The 21167-nt window shown below is 49.3% G+C and overlaps 1 protein-coding gene across 1 annotated transcript in view; it reads left to right on the top strand.

Moving 5' to 3' along the window:
• ARHGEF17 (Rho guanine nucleotide exchange factor 17) overlaps positions 1 to 21167 on the top strand; it is a 238479-nt gene that overhangs the window by 184895 nt on the left and 32417 nt on the right. The window contains exons 6-7 of the mRNA XM_073329132.1: positions 15797 to 15973; positions 16891 to 16941. Coding sequence (XP_073185233.1) covers positions 15797 to 15973; positions 16891 to 16941 — 228 coding nt within the window. The remainder of the gene's footprint in view (positions 1 to 15796; positions 15974 to 16890; positions 16942 to 21167) is intronic.

Below are 21167 nucleotides of genomic sequence, written 5' to 3'. Positions count from 1 at the left end.
AGTCACCATCAAGTGAGCCATCCCGTCGCCCATTCCTAGTTTCCGGCAAACAGGCAAGGGACACCATCCCAGCCCATCCTGGCTAATAGCCATTGATGGACCTATCCTCCATGAATCTATCTAGTTATTTTTTGAACTAGGCCAATAGGCCTTTTCCCTCTTTGAAGTACCTGAGTCAGCTTGGTGCGGGCTTGCCGAGCGAGGTGTGGTTCACTGGTGTGAAGTCAGGGAGCTGAGTTTGAGTCCCACTTCCGTTGCTTTCGGGTCAGGCGCTTGTGAGTTGTTTTGGAAGGATGTCGTGTTCTCTCCGGTCCGTTGATATCAGTAGGACCAACAGGTGCTTCACCCAGCTAAGAACTGCCCTTTGAGCTCCCTGGCCTGTCTACACAGGCCAAAAGGTGCTTTTTCCAGTTGAATCAGCTGAGCAGGGCTGAATGGTCCGAGAGGATCTCGCAGTCGATCGCGATCTCCAGCGGCGTAGTGTGGCTTCAGCTAAGGCAGCTGTGGCAGACTCCCTGCCTACCCCAACCCCACGCTACTCCCGGAAGTGGCCAGTGCAGCCCTGCGGCCCCAGGGGAGCAGGGGTCTCCCTCCGCGTGCTGCTCCTGGCTGCAAGCACCGCCCCCGCAGCTCCCATTGGCCGGGAGAGCTGCAGGGGCGATGCTTGCAGAGAGGGGCAGCGCGCAGAGCCACCTGCCCCCACCCCAGGGGCACATTGGCCCCTTCCGGGAGCGGTGTGGGGCTGGGGTAGGCAGGGAGCCTGCCTTAGCCTCACTGCACCTGCTGCCGACCGGGAGCCACCAGAGGTGAGTGCTGCCTGGCAGGAGGCCGCACCCAATGCTCATCCCTGAGCTCCCTCCCGGAGCCAGCACCCCATACTCCCCCTGCACCCCGAACCCCCTCCTGCACCCCAACCCCCAGCCCCCTCCCGGAGCTAGCACCCCATACTCCCCCTGCACCCCGAACCCCCTCCTGCACCCCAACCCCCAGCCCCCTCCCGGAGCCAGCACCCCATACTCCCCCTGTACCCCGAACCCCCTCCTGCACCCCAACCCCCAGCCCCCTCCCGGAGCTAGCACCCCATACTCCCCCTGCACCCCGAACCCTCTCCTGCACCCCAACCCCTAGCCCCCTCCCAGAGCTAGCACCCCATACGTTCTTCTGCACCCCAAACCCCCTCCTGGACCCCAAGCCCCAGCCCTGACCCCCCTCCTAGAGCCAGCACCCCAAACCCCCTCCTGCACCCCCACACTCTGCCCCAACCCAGAGCCCCCTCCTACACCCAAACTCCATCCTAGAGCTTGCACCCCTCACTCCCTCCTGCACCCCAACCTCTTGCCTCAGGCTCAGCCCAGAGCCCCCTCCCACTCTGCGAACCCCTCGGCCCCAGCCCAGAGCCTGCACCCCCTCAGGAAGGCCAACCCCCTGCCCCAGCCTGGTGAAAGTGAGTGAGGGTGGGGGAGAGCAAGTGATGGAGGGGGGGGATGGAGTGAGCGCGGTGGGGTTTTGGGGAAGGGGTGGGGCCTTGGGGAAGGGCAGGGGAAGATCCTGGGTTGCCCCTAGATTCAAAAAGTGATCTTGGGCATAAAAAGGTTGGAGACCACTGGTCTAGACCTTAGAGCGAGAGCTGCTTGTAAGGAGCGCCTTAAACGTCTGCTGGTGAAACCAGCGACAACGGGAGGGGCCGGTCTGTTTAAATCCTGAGGGGGTGGGTAACAAAAGGCCCCACCCCCTCAGCGACGGGAGGGACCACGGCCCCAGAACTGAACAGAATACAGGGGACAGAAGAGGGGTGCCGGACTGTCGGGTCTGGAAGACGAAATTCTCAGCAGGAGGCTGCACAGGCCACAGCTCTGCAAGCGTCCCCGACAGCACTCCACCAGCGGGCCAGCTTGGGGCGTGAAAGGGCAGGTCAGTCTCCATGGCCTGTCCAGTCCAGGGGCTCTCTTGAGACTTGCCTGTTAGCACCGACCGACTGGGTTTTTGGGCTGTGGGCAGTTGTCCCCTCGGAACAGCGGCGAGAGCCATCTGCGTTCTCTCACGTCGACCCCCTTTAGCAGCCGCCAGGATTTGAAGTAGTGACACCAGAATGCTCTGCTGTCCCGCGGCTGGACGGGCTCACACGGATGGGTGGCTGTGGTAACCGTGCCGCAGCACTGCTTAGCCGGCTGGCGGCCGGCTCTTTGGTGCTGGGGAGCTAATCGCCGCTGGCGCACAAACCTGCATTTGCATTGCAGAAAGGTGGGCGGGAGTCAGTGAGCCCCAGGTGGCTATAACCTTGCAGCAGCACAATGGGCAGCAATATGTGCCTAGAACAGGCTTCCCAGGGCTGCCAGTTTCCCGGGGTGTTTAATGGAGCTTTGGTCTTGGTGCAGTAAATGGAGACTTGTAAAAGCGTTTCTCCTCATGGGGTTCGAGGGAGCTGGGATCCAAGCAGCGTTTTGGCCCTGCAGCCTTCCTCCTGAGAGGTGTGTGCAGCACGGGTAAAACCAGCCACACTCAGGGTATTTTCTGCCTGTTAAATGTTAACGCTGACCCAGAGACTATGACTTTGAATCTCTGCTCTGGTTGGCCGAGGGCTGGAGGAGAGAAAGCAGCTCTTAGAACTGCCGCTGCAGAACGGTTTGCCTCCAGAGCTTCATATTGTAATGTACTGGCTAGTGTGTCTGTGTGGCCACTGCCTTCTACTGGGTGGAGTCAGGATGGCTGAACTGTGTGTCAGAAGCCCTGTACTTCCAACAGCCAGTGGCGAGTCTTCTTCTGTTAGAGGATTGTGCTTTTGGAGCTGGAGGATCTGAGTTCTGTCCTGGCTGTCTTTGTGAACCTGTGATTGGTGCTGGTGGGATGTAGAGTTCTACTTGGCTGTGAATTTGGTACCATACACTCGTATAGAAGTGTAAAGGGGTAAAGCCAGGGAGTAAAGGTTAAAGGTAGGTGCGTAGATTGTAAGCTCATAGGGGCAGGGACCATCTCTTTGTTCTGTGATCGTACAGCATCAGCACCTAGCCCAGGCTTGTGACCGTGGATCCTAGACACTATGCTAATAATAAGAACAGCACTCTGATAGAATTGCGATGAGCATCCTCCACAAGCCTAAATACATAGATGCCTACATACAGAGATGGGGCCAGACCAAATCCCTAGATGTATGGAGATGTCTAGAGATCACTGGATCAAACACCCCCAGACTTTGCAATTAAAGGTATTTCCAGTGACTGTTGTCAAAGCAGCCCCTTCTGGATAGAGCTGGGTAAAGTTCTGCCTGTCTAGGTTCGTACGTCATGCTCACTACCCTAGCGGATGAACAGACTTGCAGCAGTTTCTTATCGCAGAGATCTTTGCAACCAGGTCCTTCCATTTTTATTTGCACAGGATCCATGTCCCCTGTGCTTGGGTTTGAGTTGCAGGTTCTGGTGACCTCAGATCTCGGTGTGAAACAGAGTCCAAGCCAGGGGGGTTCGCCTAGTTTCATTTTGAAACCATGCAGAGCTGCTAGCATCACATGATTTTGATGTAAAACTGTGGATCGTTTAAAACAGGGCCTGGATTCATTACAAAGGAGCCTCCTGCCTATCAGCAAGGTCCTCCTTGAGCTTTACCTTTGTAATGAAATCCAGACACTAGGCAAGTTTCAGAGGGATTTGCACTTGAATGCAAGTGCCCAGCTTTGGTTACATGGTGGAGCCATGGTGGGAGCTGGGGAGGAAGAAGGAAATTGAGATTACATGGCTCGATCTACTACAACTGCAAATGTAGGGGATAATCCGAGTTTGTCATCATTAGTGATTTAGCATGAGTTATTTGCATCCCCACTATACTCCACACACAAAACCCTTCCACTTCTGTGTTAGCTGCTCCCTTCAGCTCTCTCTAGTGTGGACGCGGGCTAGTACATGGCTGACTAAGACCTTGTTTCTGGTCTTTCCTGGACAAGAGCCCAAACTGCAGAGTTTGGATCTGGATCCTGCACTCCCCCTTAGTTCGGAGGTGCGTGGATCAGTGGATTTGGTTTGGTCTGTACAGTGATGGAAGAAGTACCCCGGCATTATTCTCTTACATTATGGTGTGTGCAGTGTCTCCAGTGAGCCAAGGACACTAGCCTCCAAACACACACCTGAGCCTGACATCGATAGCTAATACAGAATTGCTCAATGCTGCTGCTTTATTAACTAGTTATTGCTTTGCATTTATACTATATACATTACAGCATCTCTCCAGGGCTGGAGGTGCCAAGATTTTCAAAGATGACAAGTCATTTTGGGTGTCCAACTTGAGACAGGCCCAATTTGTAGAGGCAGGTGGGGAGCAGTTTGTGAAAATCAGGCCTCATTAAGGTGCTTTGAGTTGGGCCCCAAAAAACAGAGTGACCCCAAATCACTAGTTGCTTTTGAACATCTTGGCCCAACGTATGTAATTCCGTATGAGTGACAGCTTGATTGGAGAGGTTGAAGAGAGCTCAGAGGAGAGCAATGGGGCCCTGGGGAAAGGTTGAGAAGGGAATGATCAGTCTGGAGAGAAGACCGCTGCAGTGACACACAATAGCTACCTGCAAATATCAAACAGGATGTTTATAAAGGCCAGGCCCAATTATTTTTAGTCATCACTGAGGACAGAACAAGAAGTTTCCAGCATCAGCTGTTGCAGATGAAATGTAGCTTAAGCATTAGGGACAGGAGAACTTTATAGTTTGAAAGAATTAGACGGTGAAACGCGCTACCAAGGAGAGGCGTAGACTTTCCAGCTCCGGAGATGTGCAAGGATAGTTCGCCTTCTAATAGGGATAGCTTAAGACAGTGGCATTTACCTTGCACCACTCTGGGCTTCTGTGAGCCATCTCTGAACTGGGCGCATCAATACTGACTCTCACTACCTCGCTGGTGGGTTAATGTCTGGAAAGCACTTTGGGATCTTGAGAAGAAATAGATCTACATGATCCGGAGACTCTTTGCATAGTGTTCGTATCATCAACATGGGCTGCGGCTTCCTTTCCACCCTGCTGAAAGGAACCGCCCAGCCTGGAGCAGGGATTGTGCGAGCAGGGGCTGATGGCTGCCGGGGAGGATTATGCACTACCTGCCGCAGACATGTCCCATGCCTGGCTGAGAGGGAGCACATCGGATTGGCTTCTAGGAAGTGGCTGTTACTCGGCCTTTAGGGTAGAAACCACCTTAGCCTGTCGGGAATGGAAATTCTTTTATGCCGTGATCTGACCCTCTGACGCTGAGGGACAACGTCTGTTCGCAGTTCCAGTCGTGAGACCAAAGAGGGAACGGAGAGACAGGAAGAATTGGGGAGAAAAGGAGGGGGATCGGGACGAGAAGAGTCCTGGGAAGGAGGGGAGGGAGAGATTGACGTTCGCTGACCTTGTGCAAGGGCTGCGTTCACGCCACTACTGTGGATTCTCTGGCCATTCCCACGTGCTGTTGCCAGCTATTGAGCAGAGCGCAATATCCTATTCCTCACCGTTGCCCCCCAAGCAGCCACGGAGGCAGCTAACGAGATCCACGGGCAAGCAAGCAGCAGTGCTCCCTTCAGCTGTGTCCTCCACCCTGACGTCCTTTTCACAGCAGACCAGCCATCCAGTTCAGTGACTGCAGATTCAAAGCATTGCCAGCTCTATGTCTGTGTGTACCAGGGCTCTAGATGCCACGTTGAGCTGAAACCCTTGTCCGTGACCAGGGCTCCCTCCATCCTTCTTCCCCTGATTTGTCCACTGGCCTTTCATTCCTCAGGGGCAATCAGTTATTCCCTCACTAGGGTGCAGGAGAGATTTCACGTTGTCACTCAGAAAAATGTAGCTGCCAGTCACCACTCTCAGGGCTGGTTGTCAGTGTTCAAGTTTCTTCACACAGCCCCGCCATCACTCCTGGTTCCATCCAGTCGCTCCTGATAACCCAATTGTCCACGGGCACCACACAGCTCTACTGGTGTTGCCAGCACCTCTGCTATTCCAGTCACTCTCCCAGTGGTAGGAAACGTGCATCATTATTTCGTCCAGCCTTCTCGAGAAAGCTCTGGCTAAGAAGAGCAGCTGCAGGAGTCCAAGGTTCAGCTTCAGAAAGTTGAAGCTAACTTTTTTCTTTTTTCATTGGAGCCGGCTGGATGCCAACCCCACACATGCAGTATAGCTCCTCTTTAAACATACACGTCATGGGAATAGTCGCCGTTTGAACTGGGATTTCTAGGAACGGCACATAAAAAAAAAATCACAATGTATAATAAGGATCCCAATATTACAGACGTCACTTAAGCCCCAATTTGAAACGCTGCCACCTCTGGGGTAAAATATAGCAACAGTTTACAGAGTAACAGCCGTGTTAGTCTGTATTCGCAAAAAGAAAAGGAGGACTTGTGGCACCTTAGAGACTAACCAATTTATTTGAGCATAAGCTTTCGTATGCTTTCGGAAACCCACAGTATGCATCCAATGAAGTGAGCTGTAGCTCATGAAAGCTTATGCTCAAATAAATTGGTTAGTCTCTAAGGTGCCACAAGTACTCCTTTTCTTTTAGCAACAGTTTAGTACAGGAAGTAGGGAGAAAAATCACTGTATCCAGCTAAAACTACAGAAGAAGCTTTAAAGAAGAAAAACGTAATTAGCAGAGCTTGAATTTGGCCAGGATGCCAGGGTTAATGCTGCTACTCACGTGAGAAGGGCTGCAGGATCTCAAATGGCCATGATTCGTTAAGGCCTCTTGTTCTATGGCTCATCACAAAGTGCCCCATGGGACATCGAGTCAATGCCATCTCCCTGGCTTGCGCAGTAACAATGCCACTTCCTACCGCAGCTGTGGTTTCCGTTGCTGGTCTCCTGTCCTGGGACTTGCGGTGAATCTGTCTTTGCTTAGTCTGTAAGGTTTTTTAGACAAGATCACAGCCTCATTTTTGTTAACTTGCCACATGTAGGCCACTTGTTTTGACTCTTAGTAATTGACCTGTTTCTGCTGCCATCGGTTTGTCTGCCAGTGCTCTTCTTGATTATTTGCATACCCACAATCTGTCATCCTCAAGCCTTCAATGCCAATAGTTTAGCGGTCACCCTAACCTAATTATGGATGTGTTTTAACTGGCCGGCTGCTAATGAAAATAAGGGATCCAAGCCAGTCAGTTTCCCATGTCTTGTCTTTGTTACAGTAATATTTGCAGCAAATGGAATGATCTCACTGGTCCATGCACAAGTAAATACTGTTTTTGTGCCTCATACAGACCCAGACATCTGAGGTTTCCACAGTGAATTAAGCCAAGGGGCATTGCCAAAGCTGTCAGCGCACAGACACTGTGCAGACTACGGAAGAAGTGTAATTCACCCAGCAGGGGGTGGCGTTCCAGGCAAAATAGGAAGAATTTTTAACCAGTGCCTACAGGTAGTTAAACTGGTTGTCAGGTCAAGCACCAGGTAATCCTCTAGAGCATCCTTAAAGTTCTTAGAGGCCAGCTGTGAAATCTGATTTATCACTAGCCACCTGACCAGGAAAGCTAAAGACCTCCCTCAAATTTTTTATCCTGAGCTCTGGATTAGTCCCTTTGGGGGTTTGAAAAATAACTCTGCTGAAAGGATCAAATGTTACCTATTAGGAAACAAGATGCTATTTACTTAAGCAAAAACATAAAGCAGTTGACAGAGCTTGATACCACAAATGGCTTTTATTTCAGGATCTCTGAATTCTCAGTATTTCAGTTCTGTAAATAAAATAAGCTGTTGTTAGAGAGTAAAGCGATTGTTTGCAACGAGTTTAGATTGCTTGGTCTATTTAGCATGTCAAAGCGAAGGTTATTTGGGGGTGGTGGGAGGAGGTCTTGATCATGGTTTATAGCTTCCTACCTGGGGAGAAGATTTCAGATAGAAAACGGCTTTTAAATCTAGCAAGCAAAAAGCATAATAAGATCCAATGCTGGAAGCTGAAACTAGATAATTTCAGACTAGAAATAAAGTGCCCCTTTTTAAAGTGAGGGTAATTAGCCATTGGAACAATTCACCTAGGGATGTGATGGATTCTCCATCACCTGATATCTTCAAATCAGGATAAACTGTCTTAAAAATGCACCCTAGTCCAACCACAGGAACTCTCTGGCTCTGGTAATGCAGGAGGTCAGACTAGATGATTGTGAGGTATTGTACAGTAATGAGGGGGTGGCATATAAACACCCTAGATAGACAGATAACCATAATGGCCTGAAAGTCTATGAACTGGGGAAGTGTTTGCTGCTTTTGTTTTTCATGGGATTAATACATCTAAACCACAAGTGTTGCCATTTCCAGAGAATATGCACTCGGTCACCTCCGTTGATCGAACCATCTCAGACCGTATCCAAAAAAATCAGAGACTGGAGCTCTGAACATTAATAACTAGACCAAATGAACATGCCTACGAAATCTTCCCCATTATCCCCAAACAGTCAAGCTCTCAGTCAGTGCCCTGCGAAAATAATGGGAACGGTGGCTTCTGAAACCTGAGTGGGAAACAGGATTCTTCTCCAGCCATGCAACCACTCATTTTTTCGCTCCCTTCTGCTGCTGTCTTTTGCACGTACTCTCCAAACACTCCAGGAGTGTTGATTTAGGTGCAGTCCTCTGATGGGGCTGTTCAAAAGATGATGATGATTATTTGAGTGCCCAGAAATGCATAAAATGCCTCCACAAAACACAAAAGACAGGACACAGTCCTTGCCCTGAGCATTGTACAAATTAAATTCAGATTGTCACAACAAGTGAGGGGCATAGACAGGAGGGGGGCAGGTGGATAAAGGTCGGAATAGTCACGTCGCTCAGTGACTCAGTGTAGCTGGCAATGTTCTTCATCAGACAGGGAATTATCAGCCACGCCCAAATCAGGCTTTAGCCCTTGCTTCTGGGCTCCATGTTGTGACTGTGGTTGCTGGAAGGGGTCACTCTGAGAATGCTCAATCTGGGCAAACTGTAAAGAATGGAGCAGACTATCCCCAAAACTGGTGGTTTATTCTAATAATTAGATTCACCAAGCCAGCAACAAAACAGCTTCTGCAATACCTTACTGTTTACCCAAAAAGCCAGAAATACAGCTCCCCTAAAACAATCGAGCCCTGGGCTCCCATCCAGACAGCCAAGTCAAATCTGGTGAGGATTGTTTAAAATCTTATTCACCATATATAAAGTTCTATCGATCCCAAGAAATTGGACACATACCCACCAGGTCAATGAATATTTCATATCTCACCCAAATATACGCTTACAGCCAATTCTTATTAATTAATCTAAGATTTATTAAAAAGAAAAAGTTCTTGTGAATAAAAGATCATTATACCTACAGATATGAATAAAGTTCTTAGGTCAGTTTCATAGCATAGGTGAGCTGCTGACTTGTAAAAGTTCTTGCAGAATCAATTTAATAGGTTACTGTCCATGTATAGAGTTTGTTCAAATTCTTGTTCAAAACAGGTAATCATCAAGTGATGGATTACTTGATGATTACCTGTTCTGTTCATTCCCTCTGGGGCACCTGGCATTGACCACTGTCGGAAGACAGGATACTGGGCTAGATGGTCTGACCCAGTATGGCCGTTTTTATGTTCCATGAGAATGTGCAGGGTAATCCAAAAGACCTCAGTCTTGTGACTTAAACTTCCCCTGATAAAGTTCAAGCCGATCTGAGATGACAGGATCAGGTCCTAGAGTTCTTTTATAGAACTCTGTGAGGCTACGACAGCCTCCTGACAGCCGATAACACAGTAGGCATTCCTTGGACAATGAATACATAATATACATTGTTGCTTTGAAGTAAACCTCCTATTTCCTATGTATACGCAGGTAATTAATTGCATTGATTAGCATAAAGTAATTACCCTTTCAAGCAGTTCATAGACAGTTTACTACAAACTTCAAAGAGAAATATAGACTATGATGTTATTACACTCAAGTTTCATCTAAAACTTCAAAAACAGACTCCAACGAGAGACTGCTGAATTGGAATTAATTTGCAAACTGGATACAATTAACTTAGGCTTGAATAGAGACTGGGAGTGGATGGATCATTACACAAAGTAAAGCTATTTCCCCATGTTTATTCCCCCCCCCCCCCCGTTCCTCAGACGTTCTTGTCAACTGCTGGAAATGGCCCACCTTGATTATTCCCCCCCCCCAGCTCTCCTGCTGGTAATAGCTCACCTTAAGTGATCACTCTGGTTACAGTGTGTATGGTTTCAGAGTAACAGCCGTGTTAGTTTGTATTCACAAAAAGAAAAGGAGGACTTGTGGCACCTTAGAGACTAACCAATTTATCTGAGCATGAGCTTTCGTGAGCTACAGCTCACTTCAGAAGTGAGCTGTAGCTCACGAAAGCTCATGCTCAAATAAATTGGTTAGTCGCTAAGGTGCCACAAGTCCTCCTTTTCTTTTATCTAAATGTTAATGTCCTTTTTGATCTCTGAGTCAACAGAATATAGTAACAGACAGCAACAGAAGTTCAGGGTCTCCCAGCTGATTAGATCACATTGTTAACAGCTAACAAGATATAGGTAATCACAGGCAAATACAATTAGTATTTACTTCTAATTCTCTATTACAGAACCCTTGTCCATTTAACATGGCTTTGAAAACTATCTACAAGAAATGACCCTTTTATCACTTCAATACTTTTCTAATATGTCCTTTAAAGGTTGATTTTAGGACACTTAGCCTGCTGGTTGCTTAACACTAGCTGCCTCAGTGTCACACATATATTGTCCAGACAACCAACCAACTCACAAAACTTCCAGCTAGGGCTTTCTACCCAGTCCCAACTCCCAGGTCTTCCCACCTGGCACCTCCCTTCAGGAGAGTCTCTTTTCCTGCAGCTCCTCTCTGCAGTCCCCCAGCCCCTTTATAGGGAACATCTGTCCCATTCACAGCTGCATCTATCACTCTCACAGGTCCGAGAGCCCAGGGATTTGAAAGGAGGGGATGGTGAGCTGGCAAGCCGAGTCCGAGCAGTGTGTGTTAGAATCAATCATAGAATCATAGACTATCAGGGTTGGAAGGGACCTCAGGAGGTCATCTACTCCAACCCCCTGCTCAAAGCAGGACTGATCCCCGACTAAATCATCCCAGCCAGGGCTTTGTCAAGCCTGACCTTAAAAACCTCTAAGGAAGGAGATTCTACCACCCCCCTAGGTAACCCATTGCAGTGCTTCACCAGTGTTAGTTCAGAACACCAGCTGTGCTTGATCCCCTGGCCTGGCCTCTCCATTTAAACCTGTCTCTGAGCACTCACTGGTGCCAGTCCTCACAGCCCTTCTCAAAGCATGACTGCAATGGCTTCCACCACTCCCCACTTTATTCCCCATCTCTTTTCTCATCCTCGGGCTTGGGGTCTCCTTCATACCCCAGTTCAGCCAGCCAGGGCTCCGCCTCTCATGTTAGATCCCACACTCCACTCCCAAAGCATTTCATGCTATGAGCAGCTAGCCTCCGGCTCGCTCCTGGCTGAAGTGCTTGGTGGGTTGTTTGCCACAAGCTATTAAGAGAATAAGGGGACCATTCTGTGGGAGGCCTGAATCAAAGTTTCCACTACTTTTCTCCCAAGAACTTCATCCAACTTTTCTTCCCCTTCCTATAGAGTTTGCCTGTTCTGGAGCCCACACGCACTGTGAAGCTGCCTGTCTGCCGGCTTCTGGGTCCGCTGTTCTCTCTCTCTTCCAAACCCCTCCTTAATTTTGTTTACATGCTGCAGCTGCACTTCCCAGGCAGCTGGGTTTCATTCGCTTAGCGCCCTCCAGTGGGGTTTTGCCTCTGAATTTTAATTTGCTCCGCCTTGGCCGCGCCCCTCCTCTTAAAGGGGCATGGGTAATTTTGTTGTATATATTTTAAAAGCAATGTCAGTTCTTCCTTTTGTGTTTTAAATCTGTCCCTACGCTCTCCCTGTTCTCCCCTTCCATTGCATGAAGGAGCCCAGTAAAACAGCCAGCTTGAACTAAGTTTTAATATATGCTCTGTTCATGGGCTCCATTGGAGGGCTTGATCTAGCTCTCAGTGACACTCGAGTAGGCTAGGAATAGCTCCCTTGAAGTCACTGGAATGACACGGGTGTAAAACTGAGCAAGTAAGAGGAGAGTCAGGCCTTGTAATCTCCCCTTAGGGCCTGATCTTCCAGATTGCTGAGTGCCCTCCACTCCCACTGACCTCAGTGTGGATCCACAGCATGCAGTCCCTCCCCAGGGGCGCTTGGCACCTGACAGGATCGGGCCCTACCTCCAATAGCCATCCCCGCTTTAAGGGGCCAAGTGAGGTTGACTGTAAAAGGTGCCAGGGATCTTGCCATCAGCTAGGAATGGATCCATAAATCTGTACGTTCTGCTTCGATGTGGTCAGGAGCCAAAGGAGAGCAGATGCCTGAAAGCCAGACGGGCATATCCCCCAGAGCAATTCCCCGTCTAGAGGGGTTCGCGCTTCCCTCTGAAAGCCCAGTGCCAGGCATTGCATTGGCCCAAGCCAGCTCTTACTGCTCTTTGCCAAGTGGCTGGCAGATTGGTTGATCGCTGGAGACCCCCGTGCTCCTTGGCAAACTGTTAGCGGGGGGAGAAGCAGCATCCAGTTCGATGGCTGGTTCACGGGAAGAGCTGCAAGGAGGACGCAGCACCAGCCGTTGATAAAAGGCAGAACAGCTCCTGGCGGGGAGCCCGCTGCACAAGCAGGGATGTTAGGGAACCTGCCGAAATGCTGACGGAGTGGGAGGGGAAGCTGAATGGCGACGGAAAGCATGCACACACCGCAGCCAGATCGATCTCTGTCCAGACAGCCTCCCTCCAGCCTGGGGGAGCGTGCCTCCCACTGCTACAGATCGCACATCCCCAAGGAGTGGCCAGGCTTGCTGCCATCCCCAGCACTGCCGTCTGCCCTGATGGATGCCCGTGGGCGGCATTAAATTAACTCCAAGTACTCATCCTCCGGAGTGTTTTCATTCATATCCGGCCAATTAACCAGCAGGTTTTATTTGCTTTAAATGACTAACGTTCTGACAGCTGGCAGAGCAATGAAACCAGTCGCCCCTTCTGCTCAGCGTCACTCTTCTCCTCCACCCTGCGCTCTGCGAGCGCCTGGCTTTATTCTGCAGCAGCTTTGCCCGGGCAGTTCTTCAGGTGGCACAAATCAAGGTGGGGCTGGCCCACGGCAAATGTGTCCAAGCAGGTCTGAGCTGGCCTTGCTGGGCAAGACACTGCCATGATCGCCCAGTTGGTGTTATCTCCTGTTTGGGTGAGAGCAGCCCCTGGGGAGACTCAGTCCCCAGGAGGGTTTCAATGAGACCACTAAGGGGGAGTATGATAGTCTATAAAATCATGACTGGTGTGGAGAAAGTAAACAAGGAAGTGTTATTTACTCCTTTTCATAACACAAGAACTAGGGGCCACCCAAAGAAATTGATTGGCAGCAGATTTAAAACAAACAAAAGGAAATATTTCTTCACACAACGCACAGTCAACCTTTGGAACTCCTTGCCAGAGTATGTGGTGAAGGCCAAGACTATAAGAGGGTTCAAAAAATAACTAGATAAGTTCATGGATAATAGGTGTATCAATGGCTATTAGCCAGGATGGGAAGCGATGGTATCCCTAGCCTCTGTTTGTCAGAAGCTGGGAATGGGCGACTGGTGATGATTACCTGTTCCATACTCTTAATCCATACCCTGTAAATTAGTGGTTGATCATATTTTAGCTATTGTGTCCACTGCTGGACATTTGACTTCAGTAATGAAGCAGATTGGTTTGTTACGTATGAAAGTAAACACCTGTCTCACGACTGGCTAGGAGCAGTCATGAAATAGGCCTGCAAGATGTTGTCTGTCTTTTCAGAAAATTGTCTAAAGCAGTGAATCTACTGTGATGGTATTTAACAGTACTTTATATGTTCAGCCATCAACGGATCCCTGCAACACCCCAGATGGCAATTGCAATTTGTTCCAGCTGAGTTCTGTGAAAATGTGATCACCTTGTGATGATCCAATCATACAACATATGTAAATCTTTGTTTCCTGATTGGCTTATGAGAGATGTGTAATATTGTTGGGGTTTTTTCCTGGAGCCTTCAGCTCCCCATTGGAACATCAGAAAGGGGCAGCTGGACTTTTTAAAAAAGTGTGTAATCGTAATGGAGATATTTCTGTCTGCTTCTGATGAAGACAGTCACAAAGTAGGGAGCAATATATGCAACATAATGGCGTTGTGTGAGCAGCAAGATGCTGGAGGGCTGGACTTTGAGGGAGACCAGACCTGTCCACAATAGCGAGAAGGGCTGCAGGAAATGACTGGCAAAACCCTCTCTGTAATCGTCCTTTGAATTTTTCTCACTATGGGATGTCCCCTTTGGAAGGGTCTCAGCCCATGCTCTTCTGAGAGCTTGTTGCTTGGTTCCCATACAGGGCAAAGCCAACAGTCTTTCACAAAGGCAAATGATCTCATTCCCTGTGATACCCTGCCAGCTGCAACTGTGGGTTTGCTCACTCAAAGGTCCTGTCTACTGGCCTGCCGCTGACCGCTGCTGTCAGCTCTTGGTATTGGAAATGGTTGGCCCACTCATACTGATGGCACAAAACTATCTTCAGTACCGTTCCAGGAAGCACGACTGAGACTTGGTGCCACCATGTCTATAATGGCGCCAGGATATCTGCCTCCGCCGCACTAGCAGATAAATATTGGCCAGCATAGGCTCAGCAGGGCCCATCACAGCCCGCCAGGTTCATAAGTAGCCTCAAATCCCCTAGGGAAGTTCTGCCAAGCTTTCCCGCCATAGCTAACACTGGCTGAGCTGCTCGCATCGTTGGGAGCACTAGTGCAGAGGGGATCCCACTGCTAACCCCAAAGGGATCTTACTGCTGACTCCAGTGTTTTAAGTGTTATCTCATCTAATCCTGCACAGAGCATATCTGATCAGTCTGTCCACATATTTATTCAAGTGACACCATTATAGGACCTAATCACATTAGCCGCGCCATCAGGGGCTCGTTCACCTGCACATCTACCAATGTGATATATGCCATCATGTGCCAGCAGTGCCCCTGTGCCATGTACATCGGCCAAACCAGACAGTCTCTATGCAAAAGAATAAATGGACACAAATCTCACATCAGGAATCATAACATTCAAAAACCGGTGGGAGAACACTTCAACCTCTCTGGCCACTCAGTAAAAGATTTACGGGTGGCAATTTTGCAACAGAAAAGCTTCAAAAACAGACTCCAGGGAGAAACTGCTGAGCTTGAATTAATATGCAAACTAGATCCCATTAACCTGGGTTTGAATAGAGACTGGGAGTGGCTGGGTCATTACACATATTGAATCTATTTCCCCAAGTTAAGTGTCCTCACACCTTCTTGTCAACTGTCTAAATGGGCCATCTTGATCATCACTACAAAAGTTTTTTTTTTTCTCCTCCTTCTGATAATAGCTCATCTTAACTAATTAGCCTCTCACAGTTTGTATGGTAACTTCTAACTTATCTGTATGTGTATATATATATCTTACTATATGTTCCATTCTGTGCATCTGATGAAGTGAGCTGTAGCTCACAAAAGCTTATGTTCCAATAAACTTGTTAGTCTCTAAGGTGCCACAAGTACTCCTGTTCTTTTTGCGGAGGTTATTGAGAACAATTTACCTCCCTCCTTGTAACAACCTTTTATGTACTCGAAAACTGTCATCATGTCCCCTCTCAGTCTTCTCTTCTCCAGACTAAACAAACCCCATGTTTTCAATCTTCCCTCCTAGCTCATGTTTTCTAGACCTTTATCATTTTTGTTGCTCAGTGCACTGCTTTGGGTACCTTAACTTTTTTCAATATTTCTTCCGCTAGGACCTTCTGAAGCACACGCCCGTGGACCACCCCGACCACCCCTTCCTAATAGACGCCCAGAGGAACATCAAGCAAGTGGCCGAGAAGATAAACAAAGGGATGAAGAGCGCCGAGGAGGTGGAGAGGAACGCCAGGATAGTGCAGGAGATCGAGTCCCACATCGAAGGGATGGAGGATGTATGTATGCAATGCAGTGCTCCAGGCAAACCACTAGCTACCCGCATCCTTTGTATGGAGAGGGCAGTGGCCCTGGGTAGCATTCTCAGGGGCACGAGCTAGAGGCCGGTTAAAAAGGTAGCCCTAGCTAGGCGTCCATTGGTTGGGCGAGTGGCTGAGCTGTGGTAGCTGAGAGTTCCGGCCCAGCGCTGCGTCAGGGGACACAAGCCCCTTCGAACCTCGTTTCTCTGTCTCTCAATCCTGCACTGATTGTTTCAGCCCCTGATTCACCCTGCCATGAGATGGGGCCCAGGCCGCACCCCAGTCCGAACACACCCAGGCTTTGGGACCTTGTGGATCTGGACTAGAACGCGACGGCTGTTCCCTAACTCTGCAAGGGGCTGAAGCGAAACCCCAGATCTGAACTTCTTTGAACCCTGCTGGAGTTTGGTTCTGAGTCTGAATTTCACAACTAACCGCTAGCCCTGGGGAAGGGGTAATTTGACACCAGTGGCTTTACCCAGAGTATCCGGCCAAGCTGGCCCCTGTCGGTTTCTCCAGAAACTCAGATACTCCTGTCTGGTTTCTCCTAAGACAGCTCCTATCTGTTGTCTCTGGGCCACCCCAGTCCAACCCTGCTTCTCTCAATCTAGCCTGATTTCTCCTCTTTGTGGCTAGGCCTTCATGCTCCTCGCCTACAGGGAGGGTTTGAGGAGCAATTCAGTCATGTTCATAAAGGTGAGCCCCTCTGTTGGAAGATGGTCCCGGAGCACAGAGGAGTACTTAAAACCCTGCTGCTGCTGTGATGTCCTGAATCAATCCCTTCCATGTTAACAGCAAGAGCCTTGTCCGCATTATCATGCCCGCTCCGATGTTAGCACTGAGACCGACAGAACACGTGGCGCCTCCCACAACTCTTTTTGTTTCTGTCCTTGCAGCTCCAGGCCCCGCTCCGGAGGTTCCTACGCCAGGAGATGGTGGTGGAAGTGGTAAGAGCCGCCCTCCCTGTCTACCATCACTGCCCCTCGTCCTCGCCTGCCCCTTCCATGCGCGCCTGGCCTCATGACTCGGAGACGTGACCTCTCTCAGAGGCAATGGGAGCTTTCGAGGTCATCTTCCAGGCTTGCTGAGCGCTTGCAGCGACGTGTGCAGAGCAGAGAGCCAAGTGCAGTACACAAGGCTCCCAGAGGGTAGATCTCCCCTGAATCGCCAGACCCTGGAGTCAAGTGCACCTTGGTGCTTTATACAGCCAGTGAATAATAATTGCAAGGCCTGGAGTTTGGGGAGGGAGCTCTGTGGCTGTTGCTGAGCTTGTTTCTGCCATGTAGGGTGTTCCCTTCTGCAATGTAGTGACAGTCTCCCCCAGAGCACAGACCCTGTTTAGCCGCAGAACAGGTACAGCAAAGGCAACGCAAGCACCCTGGGGCTGCTTTTCCTGTGACTTTCTGGAAGGGGAAATCTGCTTTGGTCAGCGAACTGAATCTATCAAAGGTACATCTATGGTGCCTATCACCACAGTAGCTAAGCACCTCACAATCTATTTAGCATCAGGACACCCCTGTGTGGTAGGACAGTGCAATTGGCCCCATTTTACAGATAGCCACCTGTGACACAGAGAGACTTGCCTAAGGTCACCCCAGAAGCCTGTGGCAGAGCAGGGAATTGAACCCAGGTCTTTTTCAAGGCCTAGGTGAATGCCTTAACTCCTGCGCCATCCTGCCTCTCTGATGCCAAGTGATGCTGGCAACACGGGTTACAGGTGCCAGTTTATTGTGCGATGGGTGGCTTTCAGGTAGGTATGTGCCGGGGCCCAGCATGAGAACTGGGATGGGCAGGTGGAATGGAATATGAAAAGAAGATTCAAGCATTCTAAACTTCTAGAAGGCAGAACACTGGGGGCCTGGGCCAGATTCCATATAAGTCAGAGAAGAGATTCCCATTGATTTTAAGGGGGTTTGATTGTGCACTGATTTTGCTAACAGTGTCCTTCTCAGCAAGTAAAACCACATCATTCATGCAAACAAATCAGACTTTATATGGGGGTTCTGTTTATAGAGGGTTAATAGACATTAATAAATGGTTAATCAGTTGTTTTACATTGTTATTGGGTCCAACCTGGTGCAGATTTTTAGCAGTGTGGATGATTAACCATTGGAAGGGTGGAAAGTCTTTAAATTCAGACTGGATATCTTTTTTGAAGAGGTACTGTAGCTCAAACAGAAGTTGTGGGCATGATGTAGAAATTACTGTGTGACTTTCTCTGGCTGGCGTTATGCAGGAGGTCAGACTAGATGATCCCTTCTGGCTTTCAAATCCATATATCAGTAGGTCATGTGGTTCTTGTAACCATGGTTTATGGCCATCTATAGCCCCTTCTAGCCATTCATAACGTATGCCACTCATGTCTGTCACATGCTTAGAACATTGATTGATCGTTTATTAACCCTTTATAGACCACTTATAAATGGAACCTTAATACCACGTGTCTCCCAAGCACCTGTAACATGTCAGGTTTTAATCCCTTGTCTTCTCAGGTTATCAACTTTGGTACAAGGGATTTGTTATGGATTAGTTCCCCATAGGGCACTCTGTCATACCTTAAACCCCTCCAAGATAATCCAGGGCACTGTGACTGTGGACTGGTGTCCCAAGGGAAGTGATTAAAGTTGCACCACTTGAGATACTGGGAGTTCAGTTAGACAAGGCACTTGAAGGAATGGCTGCCCTTCCGGAAGAGATGCATTAGCCAAACACAAATCATTAGGCTCAGTATAGGGGAAACTGGGTGACATGTAATGCCCTGTGACATATAGGAGGTTGGACATAGATGATCTGACGATCCCTTCTGGCATTACACTCTTTGAATCTATAAATTATACCATAAAGCCCTGAGCAGGTGGGGATGGGCTGGGAGAGCTAGAGAGAAATTTTGTCCCCCTGGTTTCTGTCATTCGCTGACTCCAGTTGCTGTGGAGGAGTGTGGTCTATTTAAAGTGCTACAAAACCACAGAGAGAAACCTGAAACCTTCATTCATCTAGCGCACGCGGCCGCTTTCAAAAGAAGCATGTTCACTGCCTCCTTCTCGCCCTTATGCAATGAAACCCAGGGGTTTTCAAACAAGAGAAAGGCAAGCTTGCTTTTGCATTTCCCAGTCAAGTATTCTGTGGGCTGTTTCCATAACAACGCAGCACCAGCCTGCCAGTGCTGATCAAAATACATAGGCCCCTTTTCACCAGATGCGTTAGCCCTGCTCCACCAGCTATGACCCAAGGTCATTTGGATTTGCCAAGGAGAGAGAGCATGTGAGTTTGTACGGACACGGTTCTCGGGGCACATCCTGGGAGCTCAGCCCCAGAAATCTGGGAGGAACCACAGGCAGGGCAAGCAAGAAAGACACAGGTTATTCAGAACAATGAAAAAGGTTTATTGCCATGGGTAAGTGGGGTGAGAAACTGGTCAAAAGCAGAGAGAGAATGGTCAAGAATAGAGTTCAAATAACTCAGTGCAAACAATATTAGCCGTTGCTTCGGCCCCGTTTTACCCTTCACGAGCTGCTCCCAGGTTAATTCCACTTCTTGTCAGTCACAGATGCCAAATAGATTTTGCAAACCAATTTTGGTTCATGAACCGTTAATTTTGTACGTTGCTGCCATTGGTAGAGTCTCATTAGTTACTTAAGTCACATGATATTATTTCTTCACTGCCCCAACAGAACAACTGACATTTTCTAAGCAGTAGAACAAGAAGTCACAAATCTCAGTGAAATCTTCCAACAATACTAGTTTGTGCTGTGATCGGAGGAACTGTCAGGATTTGCCAGCGTTTTCGGCAATGCCCGGCAGCCATCCAAAGACTCACGATGACCCACAAATGACAGCAAACAGTGGTGTCTGTGATCACTTGATTAGCTCTGAACAAGAGGCCTTAGGGCGAACATGCATTGGAGGTGGGATGAGCTAGGTGACTTACAGTAATCGGTCCTTCCCATCACCGATCTCTAAGATGACTCTGTGGTCCTACTGTGGTTATTTCTTTGTGTTACAGTATCGCTCAGAGCCCCTATCCGGATCAGGGCCCCGTTGGGCTAGGTGCTGTACAAACACAGGGGAGACCCGGCCTCTGCCCAAGCGCTTGCAAATGGGAGTAATGGCCTCAGACATTAGATGCACCTTACAGTAGGTTATCGCAGTGGTTAGGGCACTTGGTGTTGAAGACTGTTCTTCTCCATAGCTCAGCAGGACCTGCCCAGTGCAGCCTAAGGATCAGGAGCTGTAGCCACACGCTTACTCAGTAACAGCATGTGCTCCCCTGTGGATCTCATCTGTCATGGGCCTGCAGAGCAAGGACAGAGAGCGAGTGATGTCTTGTCGCCCAGCTCGGCTCCAAGACACCACGAACATGCTTCAGGCCACGACGAGCAAGGCTGCTCATTCAGACAGGCTCTGCCCATCTTCCGACCGCGGTCCTTGCTTCCACGTGCCCTTCGTGCTAGATTAGGCCGCCCCCTCCACTCTCCTCCTCTCAGCAAACCCCGCCGACCATGCTGTGCAGCCTTGCTGATGTGCTGATCACACCCTACTGTATTGTGATGGCGTCTTTCCAGCCTTGATTCAATTCTCTGAGCCTGTATTGCCAGCTTCCACGCAAGGCTAGTAAGGCACCAAGGTGCAGCGGCTATTGCTGAGAGTCAGGACTTCTGGATTAACGGAGCAGCGTGCCTGACCTGAAGTGCAGATGAAAGTTGGCCTCTTCCCGCCTCAGTTCCTTTGCAAATGGACAGTTTGCCAGCCTGGCCAGCTGCTCTGCTGCAGTCAGGCTCGGGCTGACTGTTCGGGCTCTGTCCTGGCTAATTCTGAATGTGGCAGGTGAGTTGCAGCTGCTAGTGAGCGGCAGGTGTGAGGAAGCTGAGGCAGGCGGCTCATTCGGTTTTAGCTTCAGGCAGGATGTGCTGAGCAGTCAGTGCACCTGGGACTTTTAGACTCAGATCAGCCCAGCAGCTTGTCCTGGCCCTCAGGACAGGTACTATACACCAGACACAAGCCTGGCAACGTCAATCCGGTGCTTACAAAAGGTGGCCCTTTATTAATAAGGGCTCACCAGATCCAGAGGTTCTTACTCCAGCTAAGCTCCCGCTGGCGTCACTGGGGGCTGAGCCTGAAATAAGGGCTGAGCAGAAGGTGAGCTTGAGAATTGTCCCATAATTACTGAATTTTA

The sequence above is a fragment of the Lepidochelys kempii genome, chromosome 1 (assembly GCF_965140265.1).
Source record: "Lepidochelys kempii isolate rLepKem1 chromosome 1, rLepKem1.hap2, whole genome shotgun sequence".
Taxonomy (NCBI): Eukaryota; Metazoa; Chordata; order Testudines; family Cheloniidae; genus Lepidochelys; species Lepidochelys kempii.
This window is presented reverse-complemented; position numbering and strand designations above follow the sequence as displayed.